General features: G+C 53.1%; 1 protein-coding gene across 6 annotated transcripts in view; it reads left to right on the forward strand.

Moving 5' to 3' along the window:
• The window catches only part of AUH (AU RNA binding methylglutaconyl-CoA hydratase), a 144614-nt gene that overhangs the window by 116839 nt on the left and 7694 nt on the right, over nt 1-20081 (forward strand). For all 6 annotated transcript variants that reach the window (XM_047701209.1, XM_047701210.1, XM_047701212.1 and 3 more), the window contains one exon: nt 18088-18275. In XM_047701209.1, the coding sequence (XP_047557165.1) occupies nt 18088-18275 (188 nt within the window). The remainder of the gene's footprint in view (nt 1-18087; nt 18276-20081) is intronic.

Below are 20081 nucleotides of genomic sequence, written 5' to 3' on the forward strand. Positions count from 1 at the left end.
CTGGCGAGGATGCGGAGAAAGGGGAACCCTCCTACACTGTTGGTGGGAATGCAAGCTGGTGCAGCCACTCTGGAAAACAGCATGGAGGTTCCTCAAAATGTTGAAAATAGAACTACCCTATGACCCAGCAATTGCACTGCTGGGTATTTACCCTAAAGATACAAACGTGGTGATCCGAAGGGGCACGTGCACCCGAATGTTTATAGCAGCAATGTCTACAATAGCCAAACTATGGAAAGAACCTAGATGTCCATCAACAGACGAATGGATAAAGAAGATGTGGTATATATACACAATGGAATACTATGCAGCCATCAAAAGAAATGAAATCTTGCCATTTGCAGCGATGTGGATGGAACTAGAGGGTATCATGCTTAGCGAAATAAGTCAATTGGAGAAAGACAACTATCATATGATCTCCCTGATATGAGGGAGAGGAGATGCAACATGGGGGGGTTAAGGGGGTAGGAGAAGAGTAAATGAAACAAGATGGGATTGGGAGGGAGACAAACCATAAGTGACTCTTAATCTCATAAAACAAACTGAGGGTTGATGGGGGGAGGGGGGTTGAGGGGGGGTGGGGTTATGGATATTGTGGAGGGTATGTGCTATGGTGAGTGCTGTGAAGTGTGTAAACCTGGTGATTCACAGACCTGTACCCCTGGGGATAAAAATATATGTTTACAAAAAATAAAAATAAAAAAAAATGGAAAAAAAATATATATGCATGATATACCCCATTAGCAAAATGAAGACTACAAATCATATGATCACCTCAGTAGATGCAGAAAAGCATTTGAGCAAGCCAGCATCCGTTTCCAGTAGACATGCAGCAAGCCGAATATAAAGGAAGCTATTCACCATCATGGAGGCCACGTATGGCAGACCCATAGCTAGCATACTTGGTGATAAAGAGCTAAAAGCTTAAGATTAGAAACCACACAAGAATGCCTACTCTTGCCACTTATATTCAACATAGTACTAGAAGTCTGAGCCATAGCAGTAAGACAAGAAAAATAAAAAGCTTCCAGATTGGTAAGGAAGAAGTCAAACCGTCAAACTATTTACAGGTGACATGATAGTATGTATAGAAAACCCTCAAGACTCCCCCAACGTGCTCAAGATCCTGTTACAACTAATAAATGAATTCAGGAATGTTGTAGCATACAGAACTGACAGACGTCTGTTGCAAATACATACAGACCAGCGAAAAAGAAAAATCAAGAAAATTCCAGTTGCAGTTGCATCAAAAAGTGTAAGATACTAGGGAATAAATTTATTCAAGGAGGTGAAAGACCTGTACTCTGAAGAAGAAAAAAAAAAAGGAAGGAAGAAAGAAACAGAAAAAAGACATTGAAAAAAAAAGACATTGAGGAAGGAAATTGAAAATGATACAAATAAATGGAAAAAATATACCATGTTTGTGTATTAGAAGAATTAATACTGTTAAGATGCCCATACTACCCAACGCAGTCCACAGACTTAATGCAATCCTTATTAAAATAACAATAGCATTTTTCACAGAACTAAAATAAATAGTCCTAATGTTTGTATGAATCCAGAAAAGACCCTGAACTGCCAAAGCAAGGTTGAGAAAGAATAAAGCTGGAGACCTCACACTCCCTAAATTCAAGATACGTTGTAAAGCTACAGTAATCGAAAAAGGGTGGTCCAGGCGCAAAACCAGACCTGTAGTCAGTGGAACTTAACAAAGACCTCAGAACAAACCCACACGTACACAGTCAGGCTATGACACAGGGGACAGGGAATCCATGACAATACACAGTGGGGAAGAGGCAGTCTTTTCAACAAATGGTGCTGGGAAAACTGGGTCGTTGCATGCAAAAGAATTAAACTGGACCTCTTGTTTACCCCACGCACGGAAATGAGCTCAAAGTGGAGGGACCTGCGTGAACAGCCGGAAACTCAAGAAGTCCTGACAGGAAACCGACGCTCTAGGCTCTCGGACGTTTTCTTGGCGATGTGGTTTTGGATCTTTCTACACAGACATGGGGAACAAGAGCAAAATTGAGCTATCGGGACTGCGTCAAAATAAAAAGCTTTTGCGTAGTGTAGGAAACCATCAACCAAAGGGAAAGGCAACCAGCCTAGTAAACAGAAGAAGATACTTAGAAAGGACACATTCTCTAAGGAGTCCGGATCCGAAATACATAAAGAACTCATATAATTCACCAAGAAAACAGCAAGCAACCCACTTAAAGAATGGGCATCAGGACAGCACAGACATTTTCCCCCAAGGATTGAGTTAGTTAGATTGTTTATTTAGACATTATTTCATAATGGAGGCTAATGCTGGGTCACGGTGTTGTGTACGTGACAGTGATAATATTTATTGCCTGTCGGTGACTTCAGCGAAGAAGAAAGAGGACCGGGGGGGCGTGGGGTGGGGAGAAGAAGCTGTGTGATACTGTGGCTATAGACACGGATATTCATTTCTGAATGCTGCTTTGGGCCGTTGTGTTTTAAGTTCTGTGGGCGCCCTGTATCTGAAGGCCAGTGGGCTAGGGGAACGGAGGGAGCGTGCTTACGGGGGGGAAGACGTGGACCTGGGAGGCAGGAGGTGTCGACAGAACAGAGAGGAGAGAAACAACGTGGTGACCCAGGGGCTCGGAGCCTGGTAGACACAGAGGGATTCCTTTTGAACTGGAAAAGGGGCGCACGCTGATTCCGAGAGCAGCAGTGTGGCCGGGTGAGGGGGCACAGGAAGTGAACCGCACCTGCGCAGCTGGCAAAGCTGGGGTGCTGGGCCGGTGAGGCCAAGGCAGGTGTCCATGAGGCAGGGAGGGGACGCTAGAGCCCCTGCGGGCCTAGCGTGACTGGGAGGAGAGGGATGCCGTTTGGAGACAGGGTAGGAGCGGGGCCACACGGGGCCACCCCTGGGGGTTGCAGGCGAGTTGGACACCTCCCAGGGCTCCCAGGAGCAGGGTTGTGCCCCGGCTCCTGGGCCGAGCTCTGCACGGTGCCATTCCGTAGACCTCGAGACTTCCGCGGCCCTGTGCTAGGGTCCCGCTGCAGAATCGCAGAGGGGGAAAAGGGAGGTTTTGTGCCCAGCCAAGGGTTGCCGGTTGTGTGCAAGGAACAATGAAGGGAAGGGCCAGATTTAGGAGACGAATGAAGAAGATTCCTCCTCGCCCGAACGCGAAGACTTCAGTGGTGGGAAGACGAAAGTGCAGAGGAGGGGAACTGAGGGGAGGGGAGGGCAGGGGGAGCCAGGGCAGAGGGGTGGAGATCTGGGCCACCGCAGCCCGAACAGGGCCTGGGCATGCCCTCTGAGGGTTCTGGGAGGCAGGCGCTGGCGTGGACAGGGAGAGACCTCAGCTCCTCCAGCCTTCAGTCCGGCGGTCCTCGTCGTGAGGCTTTTCGTCCGCAGCCTGTGGGCTTGCGCTCCGGGAGCAGCCGCGGTTATCATTGCTAAGTGGCCGTCCTGCGCTGGTCGCCTAGCTGCCCACCTGCTCGCGTGCACAGGGTTCCTCCTCCTCCTGCCAGTGTCCCGCCTCGAGCGTGCTGTCTTTGGCCTTTGGCCTTCCTTCTCTGGCGAGACGCTGTCCCTGCTCCATCGGCCGGCTCTGTGCTGGTGTTCCTTCGGTCCTGGGCGGTTCTCCTAGCTCTGCAGGCGTCTTCGTGTTTCAGTTCTGGCCTCTCCTCGCCTCTTTGCGTCCTGTGTACTGATTTCACGTCTCTCTCACTTACGGGGGCCTCCCGCTGGTTCCCTCCCGGGCTTTGCTTCCAGAAGAGTGCTGTGTGTGGCGTGTCTGTGCCTTTGCTGTCCTCTTCGGGGGTGGCTCTAGTGGCCTGGAGGGCAGGGAGGCTGGCGGAGCTTCTGGAGCTCCCGTGCCCGGTCTCTTCCCTCACCCACGAGCTTTTTAACATGAGCCCCGATGGGGATTGTTCTGCTGCTCGGTGAGGGAACTTGGGCCGAGAGCATGGCAGTAGGGGAGCGGGGAGAAGGAATCCACCGGCCCCACCAGCACCAGGGGCAGGGGCTGTGCAGGTGTGCGGGGGCCCTTCCCCGGGCTTCCTCCACCCGATCGGGCCATACCTGTTTCCCGTGAGACGCACCCGTTCACCACTGTTCGTAACGGTGCTCCCCAGCCAGAGACGGGGCCAGGCCTCCGAGGACAGCGGGGCTCTGTGCCTGTCCCCGTCTCCAGCCCCCGTGTCACTGCTGGCAGCAAGAAAGAACCACTCAGGGAAATCCAGGTGCGCATGGGGGTAGGGAGTGAGGGGAGCAGGGCTGGGACCCCTGGTGGAGGGAGAGGGCAGCGGCATGAGCAGCCAGCCCGGAGAGCGTGCTGGCCGTGCCTCCCTCCCTGGCCCTGTCTGTGTGAGAGGCGCGGAGGGTCCTGCTTTGTCAGCGGGCTGGAGGCGTCGCTGGGCTGGGGCCTGTAAGTCCGTGGGGTCCGCTTGCTGTGCTCTGTGGCCGCGCCCTTGGGCACCTCGCCCACTCGGTATCTTGCTTCCCTGTGCTTTGCCTTCCCTCTCACTGAGTCCTGGCTGACCGTTAAAGGTCATTGCTGGGTGGGGATCACGATCATTTCTGCCTTTGTCCAGATTTGCTCTCCCCAGGGAGAAGCCGAAATGGCCTCTGACCGTTCCGTGGGACACCGGTGAGGGGAGGTCTGTCTCTCAAAGTGTTTCGATCTCGAGGTCTGTCACAGGGCTGCCTTGGCGCCCTCCGTCCTCACCAGGAGACGGTTGTGGCCGCACCGCGCAGGTGTTGCCTGCCCAGGCTTTGCCCCACGCGGCCCGTCCTAGACATCGGTCGTGTGTGTTCCTGACCCGCTTTTCAACGATGACGCCCTGGGGTGGCACTTCTCACCTTCTATTTCCTCCCCCCACATTGAGCTTTCAGCTAATTTTTGTTGCCTTTTTAAAGGAAGAATCTACGAATTAGTCACGAGCTCACTGAATTTCTGTCCTACAGAAATCTGCCACATACATTTTAAATCTGTGATCGATGCATGCGGTGTTTCCAGTGTTATTAAAGAGTTTTCCATTTCAAGTACTGACAGTATGGCTTAATTTTAATATTTGCATCTCAAACTTAATTTTTCAAAGGAACGTCTTTGACAGTGCATTGTTGACATAGCCGTATTCTGCACAACGGTGGTAAAAAGACTGTCACTGCTTTTGCTAGGGTAGCGGCAATGGATAGCTGTCGTGTCTGAAGCGCCTCTCAGATGCTCTCCTAGCGCAGGGGGAGGACAGGGATGGTCCCTCTGAGCCTCCCATGCACGGCGTGTGGTCAGCAGGACTGCGGAGGGGGAGGGCAGTGGCGGCCTGTCTGCTCCCCGGCCTTTGCCCACGCCCTCAGCAGCACACACCAGAAGCTAGCTGTGAGATCTGGGGAGAAAGGGGAAGACATCAGCACTTAGTCAAGTTAATTTCACATGTATTCGATGTCCGTCTGTGCCTTAACGCAGTTTGCAGTATGAAACTCTAATAAGTGTATAAAACCATCTTTAGGGGCGCCTGGGTGGCTCAGTCAGGGAAGCCGCTGCCTTCGGCTCAGGTCATGAACTCAGGGTCCTGGGATCGAGTCCTACATCGGCCTCTCTGCTCAGCGGGGAGCCTGCTTCTCCTTCTGGCCCCCACCCCCCCAACCCCCGCTCGTGCTGTCACTCTCTCTCGCTCTCTCAAATAAATAAAATCTTAAAAAACAAAGTAAACCCATCTTTATTAAGCCTGCACCTGAAGTTCTCTGCGTTTATGAGCTGAGTAACCAGAAGTCTACAGGTGCAGGATTTGGGGTCCCCCAGCATTTTGCCGTGCAGCGTGTCATTTCCAGTGCTGTCCTGTTACTGCTGTACAGTGAACATCGGAAAATTACGCGCGAGACCATTATTACGACTTAGCGGGACATGAGAGCACAAGAGCCGTGGGAGAACACGCGCGTGTCCCTGCGAGGAGCTCTGTGGGCTGCTGGTGCCGGAGGGCATTTAGGTGACGCGTAGTCGTGTTTCCTTCATCCTGTTTTGGGTGTAGGGAGAAGGTTCCGTGTGTTCTACAGGTTTCTGTCTCGCAGCAGGCGTCTGAGCTACGAGACCCTGAACTGGGTGTTGGATTGATCTCGCAGAAGGAACTTGTTTCCAGTAAGCTAGACTTGCCCTGCCTCGCTTGGACGCGCTCTGAAGAGTGGCTCGTTCTCCCTGTTACCGTCAGGCAGTTGCTGACTGTGCCCCTAAGTAGCCGAGTCTCGCACCGTCGTTCCGCAGGCCGGCCCCCTCCCAGTAAGGAATGACCGGAGTCGTTCATCTTCGTAGTTTTGGCCGCTGTGAAATACCACACCTGCTTTATTTTGCTCATTTTGCTGTTTGTTTTCTGTTCACAACTTAAATAAATAAAAAGCGGCCATTCCACACAGAAGACCTCAGAAAGTGCCAGAACACAGAGCCGGCCACACCGGCCGTGCGCCCTCCTGGTGGGACCCGTGCCGGTGCTCAGCTCCACCGTGTCTGTCTGTGCCTCTGGCCTTTCCCTGCAGTCAGAGCCCTGAGCCCCCGGGGTGGGGCAGAGGCAGGCCCGCCCGGGCCAGCGGACACTGAGGGGGGAAGGTGTGCTGCAGAGCGGGCGGCGGGCACGCGGGCCTTCTGTCGGGTGCAGCCCGCGTTGACGTGTGTTTCTCCGCAGCAGCGCGTTACCAGCGGGAATTGACCCGTGTGTTCTCGTGCCAAAGCGCTTTGCCGTTGCCCACGGCCCCGACACTAGTAACTCACTTTTCCTTTGTTCCGATTGCCCAGTTACATTCCTGCGCCTGCTCTGTCAGAGGGGACTGCTGGAGGAGCCTGTCCCGGCTTCCGGAGGGAGGCGGCCTGCCGTCCGCAGAAGCAGGTGGGCTGCGGGGTCAGGCTGCGCTGATTGACCTGGTGGGCACGGGCGACCTCTCTGAGCCTTCGATCCTCTAGTTTGTGTTAAATGGCGATTAGTGAGAATAGCGGCCCCATAGGATTCTTAAAAAATTAAAAGAAATAAGGTGTTAAATCACATAGTGCATAATAAGTTCTCAATAAATGGTTGTTATTTATCTGTTAATAATGGTTCCGCTGCGCCCGAGTCTTCAGGTTTTGATCGTGGCACGTGCTTTTGGTAAGGAGGAACTGAGAGTTTAGGTCTTTGTGTCCACTGTGTCGTCGAGTCATTTTGTCGGGTGCCCGTGTTACTTCACTCGTCAGCAGTGCCGGCACTGGCTGTGCTCGCCCGGGGGTTTTGCGATACCCAGAGAGAGACGCGCACGCCGCGGTTTCTCCAGCCGGGTCTTCGGCCCTCTCCCGCACCCTCCTTTCACGAAGGGGTCAGGCCCAGCTCCTGCGAAGCACCAGGCAGAGGCCCCTCCTTGTTGCTGCAGGGGACGCGTTGTAGGAAGGGCAGGTTCGTGTCGCCCTGATGTGCCGGCGCCGCTCACTCTGCTTCAGATCGCAGCTGACGGAGCTGCGTTACGGGGTGAGCGCTGCAGAACGGGCGCCGGCCGCGTTGTGCTCTCCGCACCCTCCCCCGTTCCTTTCTAAAGATAACGGTTGACATGTTCCGTTCGCCTCCCCCTTCATTTTGCGAGACGGGGGGTGATTGTGCGGCTTGAAAATACTCTGTGAGTGCGCCCTGGAGAAGGCTCTTGGGAAAGGACAGAGGGGCAGGAGAAGCGGCGGCCTTTCCAGCACGGGCTGCCCACCGAGGCCTCGTGCTTGTGCCTGGCAGTGTCCAAACGCCCCCCACAGGGGCCCTTCCCTCGTGAGGCCCGGGCGTAGAGAGGCCGCCTGGGGAACGTGGCAGGGTACGTGGGAGATCGCCTCCCGGTCCGTCTTGTGCGTTTGCTGTCCTGATCGGCTCATCGTGGCGGCTGCTTGCCGGGTCCGCGTGCGGCCCTGCGGAGTGGCTGGTGGGGCGGGGGCTGCAGGGGCGAGGCGTCGAGAGGCGGCCTGCACGCCCAGGGCCAGGGCCTCCACGCGTGGCCTGGACTCCTGCCCTACAGAAACTGTGGAGGACGAACTGTTTCTCGCCGCTGAGTTTGGAGGTGACTTGCCCCATGCCCGGACTTCTGTGGCGGTGCCTAGGGAAGTCCTCGCGGCTCCCGAAGACGTTTCTTCCAGAAGCACAGAGCGCACGCCCGCTGCTTTCCCGTGTTCGCCAGTCATTTGACGTGGGGAGTATTATTGCCTAATTGTTTCCAGTGTTTGTGAGATCTTTTTAAGTATAAAATGGTAAATGCATCTCCAAAAGGGGTGGAATTTATTGATGTCTGTAGATACCAAGCTGCTGAATTTGGTGTTTGATTTCAGGAATCATATGACTTACCGGGGGGGTAAACATGACACTTAATACAGTAAATATCACTGTATTAAAGAAAACTAATTAAAAATTTTCTCTAAGGCTGTCATGTATGTACGTATGTGTCTCAGACTCTGTCGACACCGTCCCAAACAGGAAGCTCCGCCGAGTCGTGATCCTTGTGATGTACTTGCAGATACGACTGTGACATTAAACCAGTTATGTTTGTCAAATGTTAAAATATATTATCTGCATAATTAACTAGGGTCCGAAGGGAGAAGATGGAACATGTGTCCAGCAGTTGCGGTGTCGCCTCACGGCCCAGAATTTTTGCTGGAGAGAGACTTCTGCAGTCACAGCGGTAGTAGTTTGCTTGGTAGACGGACATGCGATATGGACATCAGGGTACAGAGAGCCGTGGATCCCTTCTCTGCACGAGCTCCGTGTCCTTGGAGCAGGTGCCATGTCTGAGCGCAAGCAGACCGGGAGAGGTCCGTGCTGCAGGCTGCGAGGAAGGCCTTCGGGAAGTCCGCGGTCCCAGTTGCCGGCGCTCCGTTTCCTTGTGTGGGGCCCAGCTCTGGTGGAAGAGCGGGCGGTTCCTGTGGCTTCGGGCTGCGCCTTCTCCTGGTGGGCACGCCAGAGGCCAGCGCCCAGCACGTCTGTCGCCCGGCAGGTGCCGCCTCCTCTCTCCCTTGTGCCAGGGCCTGTCCTCCCGCGAGACAGGTGAGCGGTGGCGGGTCACGCAGACCTGGCACCTCGGCCGCATTACCCACTGAGGTGCTCTCCGTGTCCGGATGAACTCTAGATCTTACCAGACTCTCTGGGTTTGCAGCAGAAACGAACCTTGTGACCAGAAAGGAGCTGATGGGGGGCTGAAGGGACAGGTGACTCCGCATTGTGCGGTCCGTCCGTGGCTGCAGACCGCAGGGCTGTTTGGGTTGACGAAGATGAGCTCAGCTGGAAACTGCAGCCTCGCGCCTCGCGTTTCAAGTGCAGATGAGTCTCGTGTGGCTAGTGGCCCCCATATTGCACGGCCCAGACACACACGGTCACCGCCTTCACAGAAAGTTCTGCCTGGCAGCATCGCGTTAGCCGGGTGTGCCTGAAATCTGTGCTGGAGTGGGTGAGCCCAGCCGCCTCCTCCATTGTCCCCTTGCTCCATGCACGATTCTGGCTGTAAGGGAGACCGTTTGCCGGCCGCTCGTCTGTGCCGGGCTGAGACGGGGTCCGGAGGGAGCCGCCAGCAGCCCCTCGGAGCCACCCCTGCCTCAGGGCGAGCCCCGGAGTTCAGAGCCCCCGCGACCGCAGAGAGTAGCAGAGGGCAGCGCGACGCAGAGTGCTGGTGGACACAGGGTGGTCGAAATGGGCAGAGGTCCACCATGGCAGTCTTCAAAATGGTTTTAAAAAGTCAGATTTTATTTTTCATCTGGTGTACCACAATATCTCTTTTCAGAAGTTAAAATAAATATAAGTGCTTCAGATATTTTTTTGTAAAAATTACACAAACATTTTAAAGAAGTACATTTTTTTTTCTTAATATGAATAAAACCTTTCCACGTCTGTTTCCCTTTACAGTGAATAGTTGAGAAGGGTTTCCAGAATGCGTATTAATGGAAACCATATCACAGAGGTGCTAATTTGTTGCCAGTCAGCTTAACGTGCTCTGGAAAAATATTTTTTTCCTTCCTTCCTTTTTTCCTCTGCCCCAATTCTGAAAGGTTCTTAGCTTTTGCGCACAGTGCTCCTTTAGGATAAAACACACAGAGCTCAGACGGATGCATTTCTGTTGGGTTCTGCTGGGGCAGCCAGTGAGGATTTTCTTCCCACTTGCCCCTGTGTTGTTTCTGTCAGAGCGTGTGTGTGTGTGTGTGTGTTTTCTCTGCTTTACAACTTGCTAAAAACCCTCCGGGAACAGAAAGTATTACAACACGTCAAACATTGGTCACAAAGTGAAGGATAAATATTTTTATGGTTTTTGCATGATTGTGACATGATCTGTCATGAGACCAGTAAACGTTCATGTTTGTTCACATAGCACATTCCTCCTTGACCTTGATGTTTCGGTGTAAGAGCAAGAGGAAGTCGGTTTTGTAAACATCCAGGCCAGATCCGTCAAGAAAGCCCTTGCCTGAAGCCCCTGACGGAGTTTCAGAGTGGTCAGTTGCAATAGGCATTCTAATCCAAAACTAACATTTTCCTGCAGGATTTCTTCCACAATTCAAGGAAAAAGTAACCTTAATTGGCTTTCTATTTATGAGAGGGGATTTGGACATAATTCAGAAGTGGTACGTCCTAAAGTCAGCGGTCCTTTCTCATTATAGCAGCCAATACCCTTCATGTGGGAGCTACCCAGTTTCCAACTTGCCTGATTTGTTGGCAGTGTCCCCCGGTATTACTGTGGCTTCTTTTCTCATGAAGCTGTAAGAGAAAGGAGAAGATGAAGGCTGAAAAGGAAACTTAAAAGAGCAGAAATATCTTCTACCTTGTAAATGCCACTGAAACCTAACTTGTAACCCGGACGCTGTGGCAGCATGATTGTGGAATGTCAGGTAAAGCTTGCTTTCGCTGCTCACATGATGTCAGTGGAACAGCAGGAAGGCAGCGTCTGTGTTTGGTTTATTTTAGACGTTCAGTTTAGGACTCGGGTTTGGGAGGACAAGGTCGGGGCCCGCATCTCCCCATGGCGTCGGAGGCCAGCCCGCCCACGAGGCCGCAGGGAATTCAGAGCAGCGGGCGGACCGTAGGAACATGGAGACGCTCACCTCTTGCCTTTGCTGCAAAACAAGCCTGCTGGGTTTGAGCCACGGCTTAACTAGCGTTGCTACCTTACAAGCAGACAGTCCCGGGAGCGGTTACGTAGGGAAAGATTCTTGATGCCTTCTTAAACTAATAGATGTTAAATGGTAGGAAATTTTGAACAGGACTATAACATTTCAAATATATTTTCATCCTACACAAATAATAGGTAAACGTGAGAGCATTTTGTTATATGATTAATATAGTTTTGCCACTTGGGGTGGCAACTGCTAATTGATTACCTGTTTTCATTTTTTCTTAATAATATGAGCCCCAGTTTTATTCCCTATGTTGGTGGCAAAACACTTGAGCAAGAAGGTGACCTTTCCTGCCCCCACCACCCTCCCGCCACTGCGTGTGTCCCAGTCCCCGGTCAGGGAGGTGGAAGCAGAGTCGTGGGCCGTGAGGCGTAGACATCCAAAAGTGGTCGGCTGCAGCCCAGCTCTACCTGCGCTCCTGCTACCTCCCTCACTCCACCGGGCACCGCCCGGGGTTTTGCCCACACGCTCTGCTCCTTTCTGTTGTGACCCGTCTCCCGAGGGATCTCATGCAGGCCCTGGCTCGGAATGCCATCTGTGGGACAGTGATCCTTGCTAAGCAGTGACAGCACGTCCCGTCCCATTCTTGACTGCTCCACTTCTGTGTGTGAAAGATGCTCACTTCACATGGGCCGAGTGTGCCCCTCCGCCTCCTGCCTTCCTGGTGTCAACAAGTGGTGCCCCCTTCCTCTGTGCTCCAGTCAGAAAGCCAGCTTACAGAGTGGTTTCCCTGTCTCCCCATGTATTTTTCACCAGTTTTGGACACTTACACCAAATTCCCCTCCCTCGCCCCACCCCACTCTTGTTCCGTCTGAGCTGCCATCATGTGGCACTTGGAGGACACCAGTAGCCTCCTGCTGGGCACCTTTCGTCATGCGCCTGTAATCTGTTCTCTGGCAGGCTTAAAAAGTATCTCTTAAATGCAAATTGAATTATGTCACCTTCTGCTCAGAACCCTCCAGGCTCTTTGCATCACCCACAGAGTAAGATGTAAACCCGTACTGGGTCTGTGTGATCCGAAGCCTGTCTGCCCAGCCCCATTCCTTCCACGCCTCTCACGTCCCTCCCCTTGTGGCCTGCAGTGGCCTCCTCCCTCGTCCTCGAACGTGCTGAGCCTGGCTTCGCTGGAGGGGCTTCACATGGCCGGGATCATCACTGGGTGTTGTCCGTGATCTTCGTGTGCTGCCTCGTTACAATGCAGACACGGCCTTCACTTGTATCCAACAGGCCCTCCCCAGCCACTCAAGCTAAGTTAGACGTCTCGTGGTTCTCTCCCGAGCTGGTCCCCTGCCTCTGTTAAATTCTCGCCGTGACACTCGCTCTGTCTTGTCCCTGCACTTCTTTACTGCCCCTTTCCTTCCCTCTCTGCCTCTGAGACGGAAGCTTTTTAAGATCAGGAGTCTGCCTGGTCCACCGCTGTTTGTTCAGCACTGGGACGGCATCTGGCACATAGTAGGTTACTAAACCAATAAATTTGAGATGGAACAAATGGATCTTATTTGCAAAGAAATACAACAGATAAACTCCCATTTGGCTTCATCTGTTTTTGAGAAAGAGGAGAACAAAACTACTGGTTAAATCACTGTGTCCCTCATGACTTGGGAAACATACGGTAGAAACGGACTCTGGCCATCCTAAAAGAAAAAGACATTTACTGTCAGGCGGCCCGAGTCAGTAGAGAACAAGGCTTAGCACACAAGCTGGAAGGTAAGAGACCTGGCGCCAGACAGCCCACGGTGATGGCGGAGCGGCAGGGTCCGTAGAAGCACAGGGTCATCGGGTCTGCACGTTACAACCTCCGCATTGCCCATAAGCCCTCCAAGGCCACCCATTCAGGACGCCCAGCACCAAGAAATCACATCCTATGGACCAGGGCTCACTGGAATGCCTGCCCAGCTGTGCTAGGGCAGAGAGAAGGAGGATCTGGCCCCCTTGGCCTCCATTAGGGGGATTTTCTACTCTCCCAGGCTGCATACCAGTAGGGGGTCCCCAAAAGCAAAACCAGGGTTTGAAGGGGGGCAGCCAAAACAAGACAGATACTGAAAGCATTTGGGAACTTGTTTTGAAGGTTCTTCCAAGCCTGTTGGAACGCTACTACAAGTAGTGGGAACATACCTACGTTCCTCATCTTGGCTCATCTCAACCGTAGCTTGTCCTCAAACCCAGATCTTCACTATAGAAGGATGTTCCCATGCCCCTCTTTTCAGACGATGCTCTCAGGTGCTCAGTGTCTTCCTGTCACCCTCAGAGTACTCCCTGGGGCCTTCCGGGGCCCACCAGATCTGGCCCTGCTCCTCCTCTGGGCCATGTTTGCTACCACTTGCATGTCACTACTCTGGGCTCGAGCCTCTCCCATGTCCCTTCACTCTGTGAGTCAGACATGGTCTGCCCAAGACCGGTGCACTGGTTCACGCCCCACTTTCTCCTGGTCTTGGCTCCAGTGTCACCTCCCGAGGGCCCCTCCCTGGCCATCCCGTCTAAGCTGTGTGCGCGCCACACCTGGCACTTTCCCATTCTGCTCTCTGACAGTAGGGATTTGTTTGCTCATTGTGGGCTTCCCAGTGAGAGTGTGGGGTCCAGGAGGTAGGGGCTTTGTTCATTCATGGCAGTATGTATGCACCCAGGGCAGGAAGCTGCCCTCCGTCCTTGTTGAATGAGTGAACACGTGTGTTGTCATCTTGGAGATCACACTACTGCGGTCATACTTCCTATACACGGCACAGCAAGGCTGTACGAATGAAAAACAAGGGAAAAACAGATACTCTCTGACTCACAGAGACAACTTTCCGGGCACGTTTGATATGTGTGTCTGCCTGTGTACGTGATTACATACGGTCCGTAGCAGACACACACCTTTTATTTCTAAAACAAGCCATCAGTGCATTTCGTAATCTGCCCTGTGTGCTTTCTTACCACATGGTAGATAAGGTGGGCAGAAATCGTCTGAAGCCTGTGTCTGCCCGCTGACTTTGAGTGATTGCAGCTCTCCGGGCCGTAGAGCGGGGCGTCAACACGAGGCACGGCTGCATGTGGGGCGGACAGTGCCGGACCTTCTGCGCAGAGACTGGAAGCGCTCCGTGACCTGGACTGTGTCAGGGCTGCTGCTGGGGTGGAACAGTTCTCCTTGCTCCGGGGACAGACTCGGTGCAGTCCCGTGCTGTGTTTGGTCAGTCCCCGAGACTCTGTGTGGAGGTGGCATTTTACGGTCCTAAACTCAAATCCTACGGGAAGTTAGCGGGATGTGTGATCTCGTGGCTGAGCCTGGGATAGGAAAAGCGGCTGACGGGTGTGACACGGTGTCTCTGTTTTGACCTAACGCTAATACCTAAGCTGGTATTGGAATCTAACATTCAGAAATTAATGAAAGGTGAATCGAAATGCATCGTCTCTAGTACTTCTCTTTGCACGTGGGACAGAAAATCTGGTGCCTTTTCCCTCGCAGCCGGTGTCGGCCACGCATCTTCTGTCTCTGGTCACGGGCGCCGTGCTGCACGCAGCCTGGACTCCCTAACGGGCACTTGTGTTCTGTTTAATCTTACGCTAGAGAGCAGTTATTCACAGAAGCACTTTCCAGCTGCAGGAGAGTGTTGACATACGCCGTTCCTCTTTACGGGGACTGTTGGTGGGATGTGGGGACCCGAGGCTGCTCGTCGATCGTGTGCAGCTTTTGAATCCTCAGGCCCTGCAGGTTAGTAACTTCTGTTCGTACGGCCGTCGCTCACGCTGTCCGTGTTAACTGAGCGAGGCAAACTGTACCGGACACAGCCTTTTCACGAAGTTGGAAATGACAGAGTCAGTGTGCCAGGGAGCTGGAGGCAGGTGCCATAGTCCTGCTGTCAGTCTTTGATTCCTGCCAGCTGACGGCAGCAGAGGAAGAGGGGGCAGAGAACTTCTCACCGGACAGGTTTCCTGAAGATGAGATTTCAGTAGGAATGAGTGAATTAAATGACCGATTTGTGTGACTATTTAAGAGGGCCGCTTTCAGCAAACGGTGTTGGGAAAAGTGATTTCCACATGCAGAAGAATGAAGTGGGACCCTTTCCTCACACCTTTTGTAAAAATTAGCCCGAAGTGGATCGAAGACTGTAATGTAAGAGTTGAAGCTACAAAAACTTAGAAGAAAACGGTGGAAAAACTTGATGACATTGGATTTGGCAATGATTTCTCGGATATGACACCAAAATCACAAGCAACAAGAAAAAAATGGATTTCATCAAAATGAAAAGCTTTCATGCTTCCAAGGACAGTCAGCAGGGAGGAAAGGCAGTCCCCAGAATGGGAGGGAAGATTTGCAGCTCCTGTACCTGGTGAGTGATTGCTGTCTAGAATGTACACAGAATCCCTACAGCTCGGGGCCAGAGAGCAGCCCAGTTAAAAAATCGGCAAAGGGCTCAAGTAGATGTTTCTCTGAAGAAGACACACTGATGGCCAGTGAGCGCGTGAGAAGTTGTTCAGCAGGGCTGCTGTTAGGGAGTCAGAAACCACAGTGAGATCCCACTTCACACCCGTTAGGATGGTTACCATCAAACCGCCCCCCCCAAAAAATAAAACACCTCTGAGAAGAGCGCATGTTCATGAGAACGTGGAGAAATTGTGCCCTAGTGGTGCAGCTAGTAGGGAAAAGTATGGCTATTTCTAAAAAAAAAAAAAAAAAAAAAAAAAATTTTCTGTATGACCTAACAACTCCGCCTCTGGGTATCTACCCAAAAGGCCAGGAGGCAGGTACACACGTGTATGGCGGCATTATTCCTGATAGCCGAGAGGTGGAAGCAACCCGAGTGACCATCCCCGGGTCAGTGAGTACAGGAAACTGGGTCTTCATCCGGTGCAGTCTTCCCCAGCCTTCCGAAGGAAGGAGCACTAGGACGAACCTGGGGGGCAAGATGCTTAGCGCAGTAAGCCAGACGCAGAAGGACGAGTACCGCATGGCCCACGTACACGGGGTCCCTAGGCTGGATGGCTTGTGATGTCCGCCCACAGGCCGAGGCTTCTCCTAGATCCTCTGGTGCACTGTTTGCAGCAAACCCAGAAAGCTCTCAGCAGCATGGCTTTCGGCCCGCCCTGCGGTTGCGTCCCCCAGCGGACAGCTCTGCGCTCGTTGCGTCAGGCAGAGGGTGATGTACGAGCCGTTCAGCTCAGGGAGCGCATGTGTTCCGTGGGCTTTTGTCGCTGTTCCTTTCTTTGATTTCTGCAAAGTCCCCATTCGTGGGGGAGGACACCGTGGATGAAATGATAGTGTGAGAGGCGTAAGCTTTATGGACCTGCAGGACTCCGCACTTCCGGCTGAGTATGACGTGTGACGCCACCAAGGAGCATTGTGGGTCACGTTCGCTAATTTTGAGCAATCGACATCCAGCTTCTCCCAGAAACGAGAAAGTCGTTTCCTAATTTGTGCTCAGCATGAATGCTGTCCCCACAAGTTCTTCCGTCTTAGGAGAATTCTCATCAGCTGCGTGAGCTGAGCTGTATTTATATCTGTCCTCCAATCGGCGGCCGTCGGGAACACCGTGACTGCCTTGTCTTTCCCCTGCACCGTATCCCGTTAAGTTCTCGGACCTGTCTTCAGTACACGGAGCAATATCACTGCTTACGGTTCCATGTAAATTTGTCAGTGCTTCATTTGTTTTTCAAACACACATTTTCTGCCATATTGAGTAAGACACCTACAGATGCACAATCGTCTCTCACTGCTTGGGCAGTGTACACACTTAAGCTGTATTTTACAGACGCAGTAATCACTGATGTTCAAACCCAGGCCCTACTGAAAATAGATAGCAGTCCTTTCCAGTTCGCTGAGGGGTGTGTGTGTGTTTCTGAATCACCCGCGTTTCCTAAATCCGCTCGTGGCTTGTGCTGCTGTGGCTGCATACCAGCGGCAGAGGCTGTGTTCTCCCGGCCGGATGCGCGTGCTGTGCTGGGCGTGGGGCCGTGCGCTGTGGCGGAGGGAGTATGCGTTCTGGAACTTGTGATCATTATTTTTCACTTGGCCGCTTTGGATTGAGATGTGAAGAAGAAAAGATGTTGCTTTCCGTCTCAAGCCCTGCGGGGGTGGTCGGCTTCCAGGGGGAACTAGTGTTTTTCAGAAATCACCCACCCACTTTGAAGTGTTGGTAACTCATATTTAAAAAAAAAAAAAATCCGAACTTTGTGGGCCGGAGAAAGCGCCGGGAGTTTGTTCGGGAGTGCCCTCCCTGTACCCCGCCCGCCCTGCACCCCGGCCTGGGGCAGCCCCGCAGCCGTCCTGACGCTGACGGGGAGGTGTAGACGAGTCCTACTGTCGCGGTCGCTTCCGTATTCTTACTGGTAGAAACTGAGGCTTCCAGATAAGAATATCAATGTAAGAATATTAGCTTTTGTGTAGCTTTCTTTTCCATGAGATCCGGGTCTTGTGGCTGGAATGTAATGGGTGGCAGGGGCGCGGGTGCCTCATGCTCCTGCTGAAATCTCCAGGGCCACCAGGCCAGAGCCGTCTGCGCCAGCGACCACCTAGTCTCCTTTAGTTAAAGTAACGTTAGTGTGTGGCTCACCTGCCGTCCGCGCTTCTGCGCAGAGTACATGGGGAGTTGAAGATCTCAGGCTCTGACAGGTTCAGTCTGAGCCGAGGACCTGTCACTCCGCCGGTGAATGGGCCGAGGGATGGAGCTGCTTGCCCCCCACTGGTCGTCGTGGAGTGAGGGGGGGACCCTGACGAGGTTACGGTTGTGGGTGCGATTCGGGAGCACAGCAGCCGTGTCGCAAGGACTAAGTAGTGCCAGAATTACTTAACAGTTACGGAAGATGCTCACGTTCTTTTTGGGTGGGATTAATTTGATAAACTAATTGAATTCTGCTTTGAAGTGGTTCTCCGCTTACTGATCTTGACATACAAACTTGTGGCCCTGGTTTATTTTATAAACCGAGGAGTGAAACGCTGAGATGTTAAGACTCAACGGTCTGAAATCACTGCTTGCATCCCCCGTTCTCCCTGCAGGGGGGACGCAGCGCCTGCCGCGTGCTATCGGGGTGTCCCTGGCCAAGGAGCTCATCTTCTCTGCACGTGTGCTTGATGGCCAAGAAGCCAAAGCCGTGGGCCTGATCAGCCACGTGCTGGAACAGAACCCAGAGGGGGACGCCGCCTACCGCAAGGCCCTGGACCTAGCACGAGAGTTTTTACCTCAGGTATTGCTAATTACATTGCCCTTTTTTTTTTTTTTCCCCCTGTTTAAAGTCCTTTATAGCAAATGGACAAAACAGTCATCTCACATGCCGGGGATGTGCATGTCCTGTGTTCTAAGCAGAGAAGTACTTGGTAGCCCTAACACCAGGAACAGTAAACTTGATCAACATGAAGGGCCTTCAGCATTGAAGCTGGAGAATCTGGGGCCAGATTCTGGGGCCCCCGCTGTGGCCGGGCTCAGTAATATAGGACGTGCACGTCGGCACATGGGACAGAGCTTCCTAGGTACTGACGTCATTCACCATCTGACCCTTCTGACCTGAGCTGTGCACGCGGAGAGAAACAGCTATGGATGGGCTGTCACCCTGAGTCACCCTCAAGCTGAAACCCACTGAGAAGCACATGCTGGGGAGACCAGAGCTGGTTAGGCAGTGTGGGCCGCACAGCTGGGTTTGCGGTGACCTGCCTGCACAGTGGCGCTTGTTTGTCCGCCTCTGTCATTATAGGAGGAGGGAGAGAGAGAGAAAGTGAGAAGCAGATCCTCCGCTGAGCAGGGAGCCCGACACGGGGCTCGATCCCAGGACCCTGAGATCATGACCAGACGCTTCACCGACTGAGCCCCCCAGACATCCCTCCTTGTGTTTGTTTTTATGGTGACGTAGGCACTGTTTTAGCCCCTTTGTGCGCAGTGGTCTCCCCACACTGAAGCTCTGGAGTCTGGGACACGCCACATCTCCTCGCAGACGACCGTTCCCCCGAGCAGCGTGACGTTACGGTAGTGCTCGCGGGGGCGCATCACGGGGCCTGTTCCAGCGGTTTCTTGGTTCTCCCTTTTCAGTGTATTTTCCAGATGCTCCTTTCTTCTGAAATCACAGATCAGAGGACTTTCGCTGTGCAAGTAATTAGCAATTTGCCTTTACCCTTGTGGGGTTTCAGGTTTTATTACTCCCCGGCCAGTCCTGGAATCAGAGTGGCCTCCTCTCCCGCTCCACCATTTGGCGCAAACAGGACTCGTAACCTGTTCTGGGGCTCCGGAGCCTTCTGGGAATCTCATGACACTCTCTCTAGGAAAACGCATACGCTCTCCACATTTGTTCGGAGCTCTGCATCCCTTCTTAGAAGGTGCTGTTAGAGTTTCCGGTGGCCAGACAGGGGCCCCGGTCTGCCGGGACTTGCCTGTCCCCCAATTGCTGACAGGCAGGGCCTCCCTGTGTGGTTGGTTCCTGGAAGCACACTGCTCGGTGCGGATGCCGAGGTCCTTGTCACTCAGCCTGCGGCGCGCTCTCCCAGGACTCGCTCTCATGGGATTTGTTCCCCGTGTAAGTAACCAGAGCCCTGCGCTCGGAGCTGATGGAGAGAGCAAGCAGAAAAGATTTTTAGTGTTTTAAGGAAAAATAGGCTCTCACTGAAACTTTGGTATTAATATTTCCCTCAAACGGTTAGAGTCACGTCTGCCTAAAGAGCGGTTGAGGTACAGGTGTCAGGAGGAGGAGGAGTCTAATGACTGGCTTTGTGGCTTCCTCTGGCTTACAGCTCTAGGACCAGTGCAGGTCTGCATCGAAACAGGGGTGTGTTTGAGAAAAGTTGTGGCGTCCTTCCCATTCAGAGCACCACGGCCTCTCCTGGTCTTCGGACGGCGGTGCTCCTCTCCCTGCTGTGAGCTGCGTCCCAGGGCACTGCCGGTCCTCGTCACTCTTTCTCCTGTGCCCTCCGTGCCCACGCCTTCCCGCCTGCCGCTGGACAGCCAGCAGCACTTCACCGCGGGCCAAGTCAGGGGTCCCTACGGCCCATCCCTTTCGTCTAGAGGA

The sequence above is a fragment of the Lutra lutra genome, chromosome 13 (genome assembly GCF_902655055.1).
Source record: "Lutra lutra chromosome 13, mLutLut1.2, whole genome shotgun sequence".
In the NCBI taxonomy this organism is placed as follows: Eukaryota; Metazoa; Chordata; class Mammalia; order Carnivora; family Mustelidae; genus Lutra; species Lutra lutra.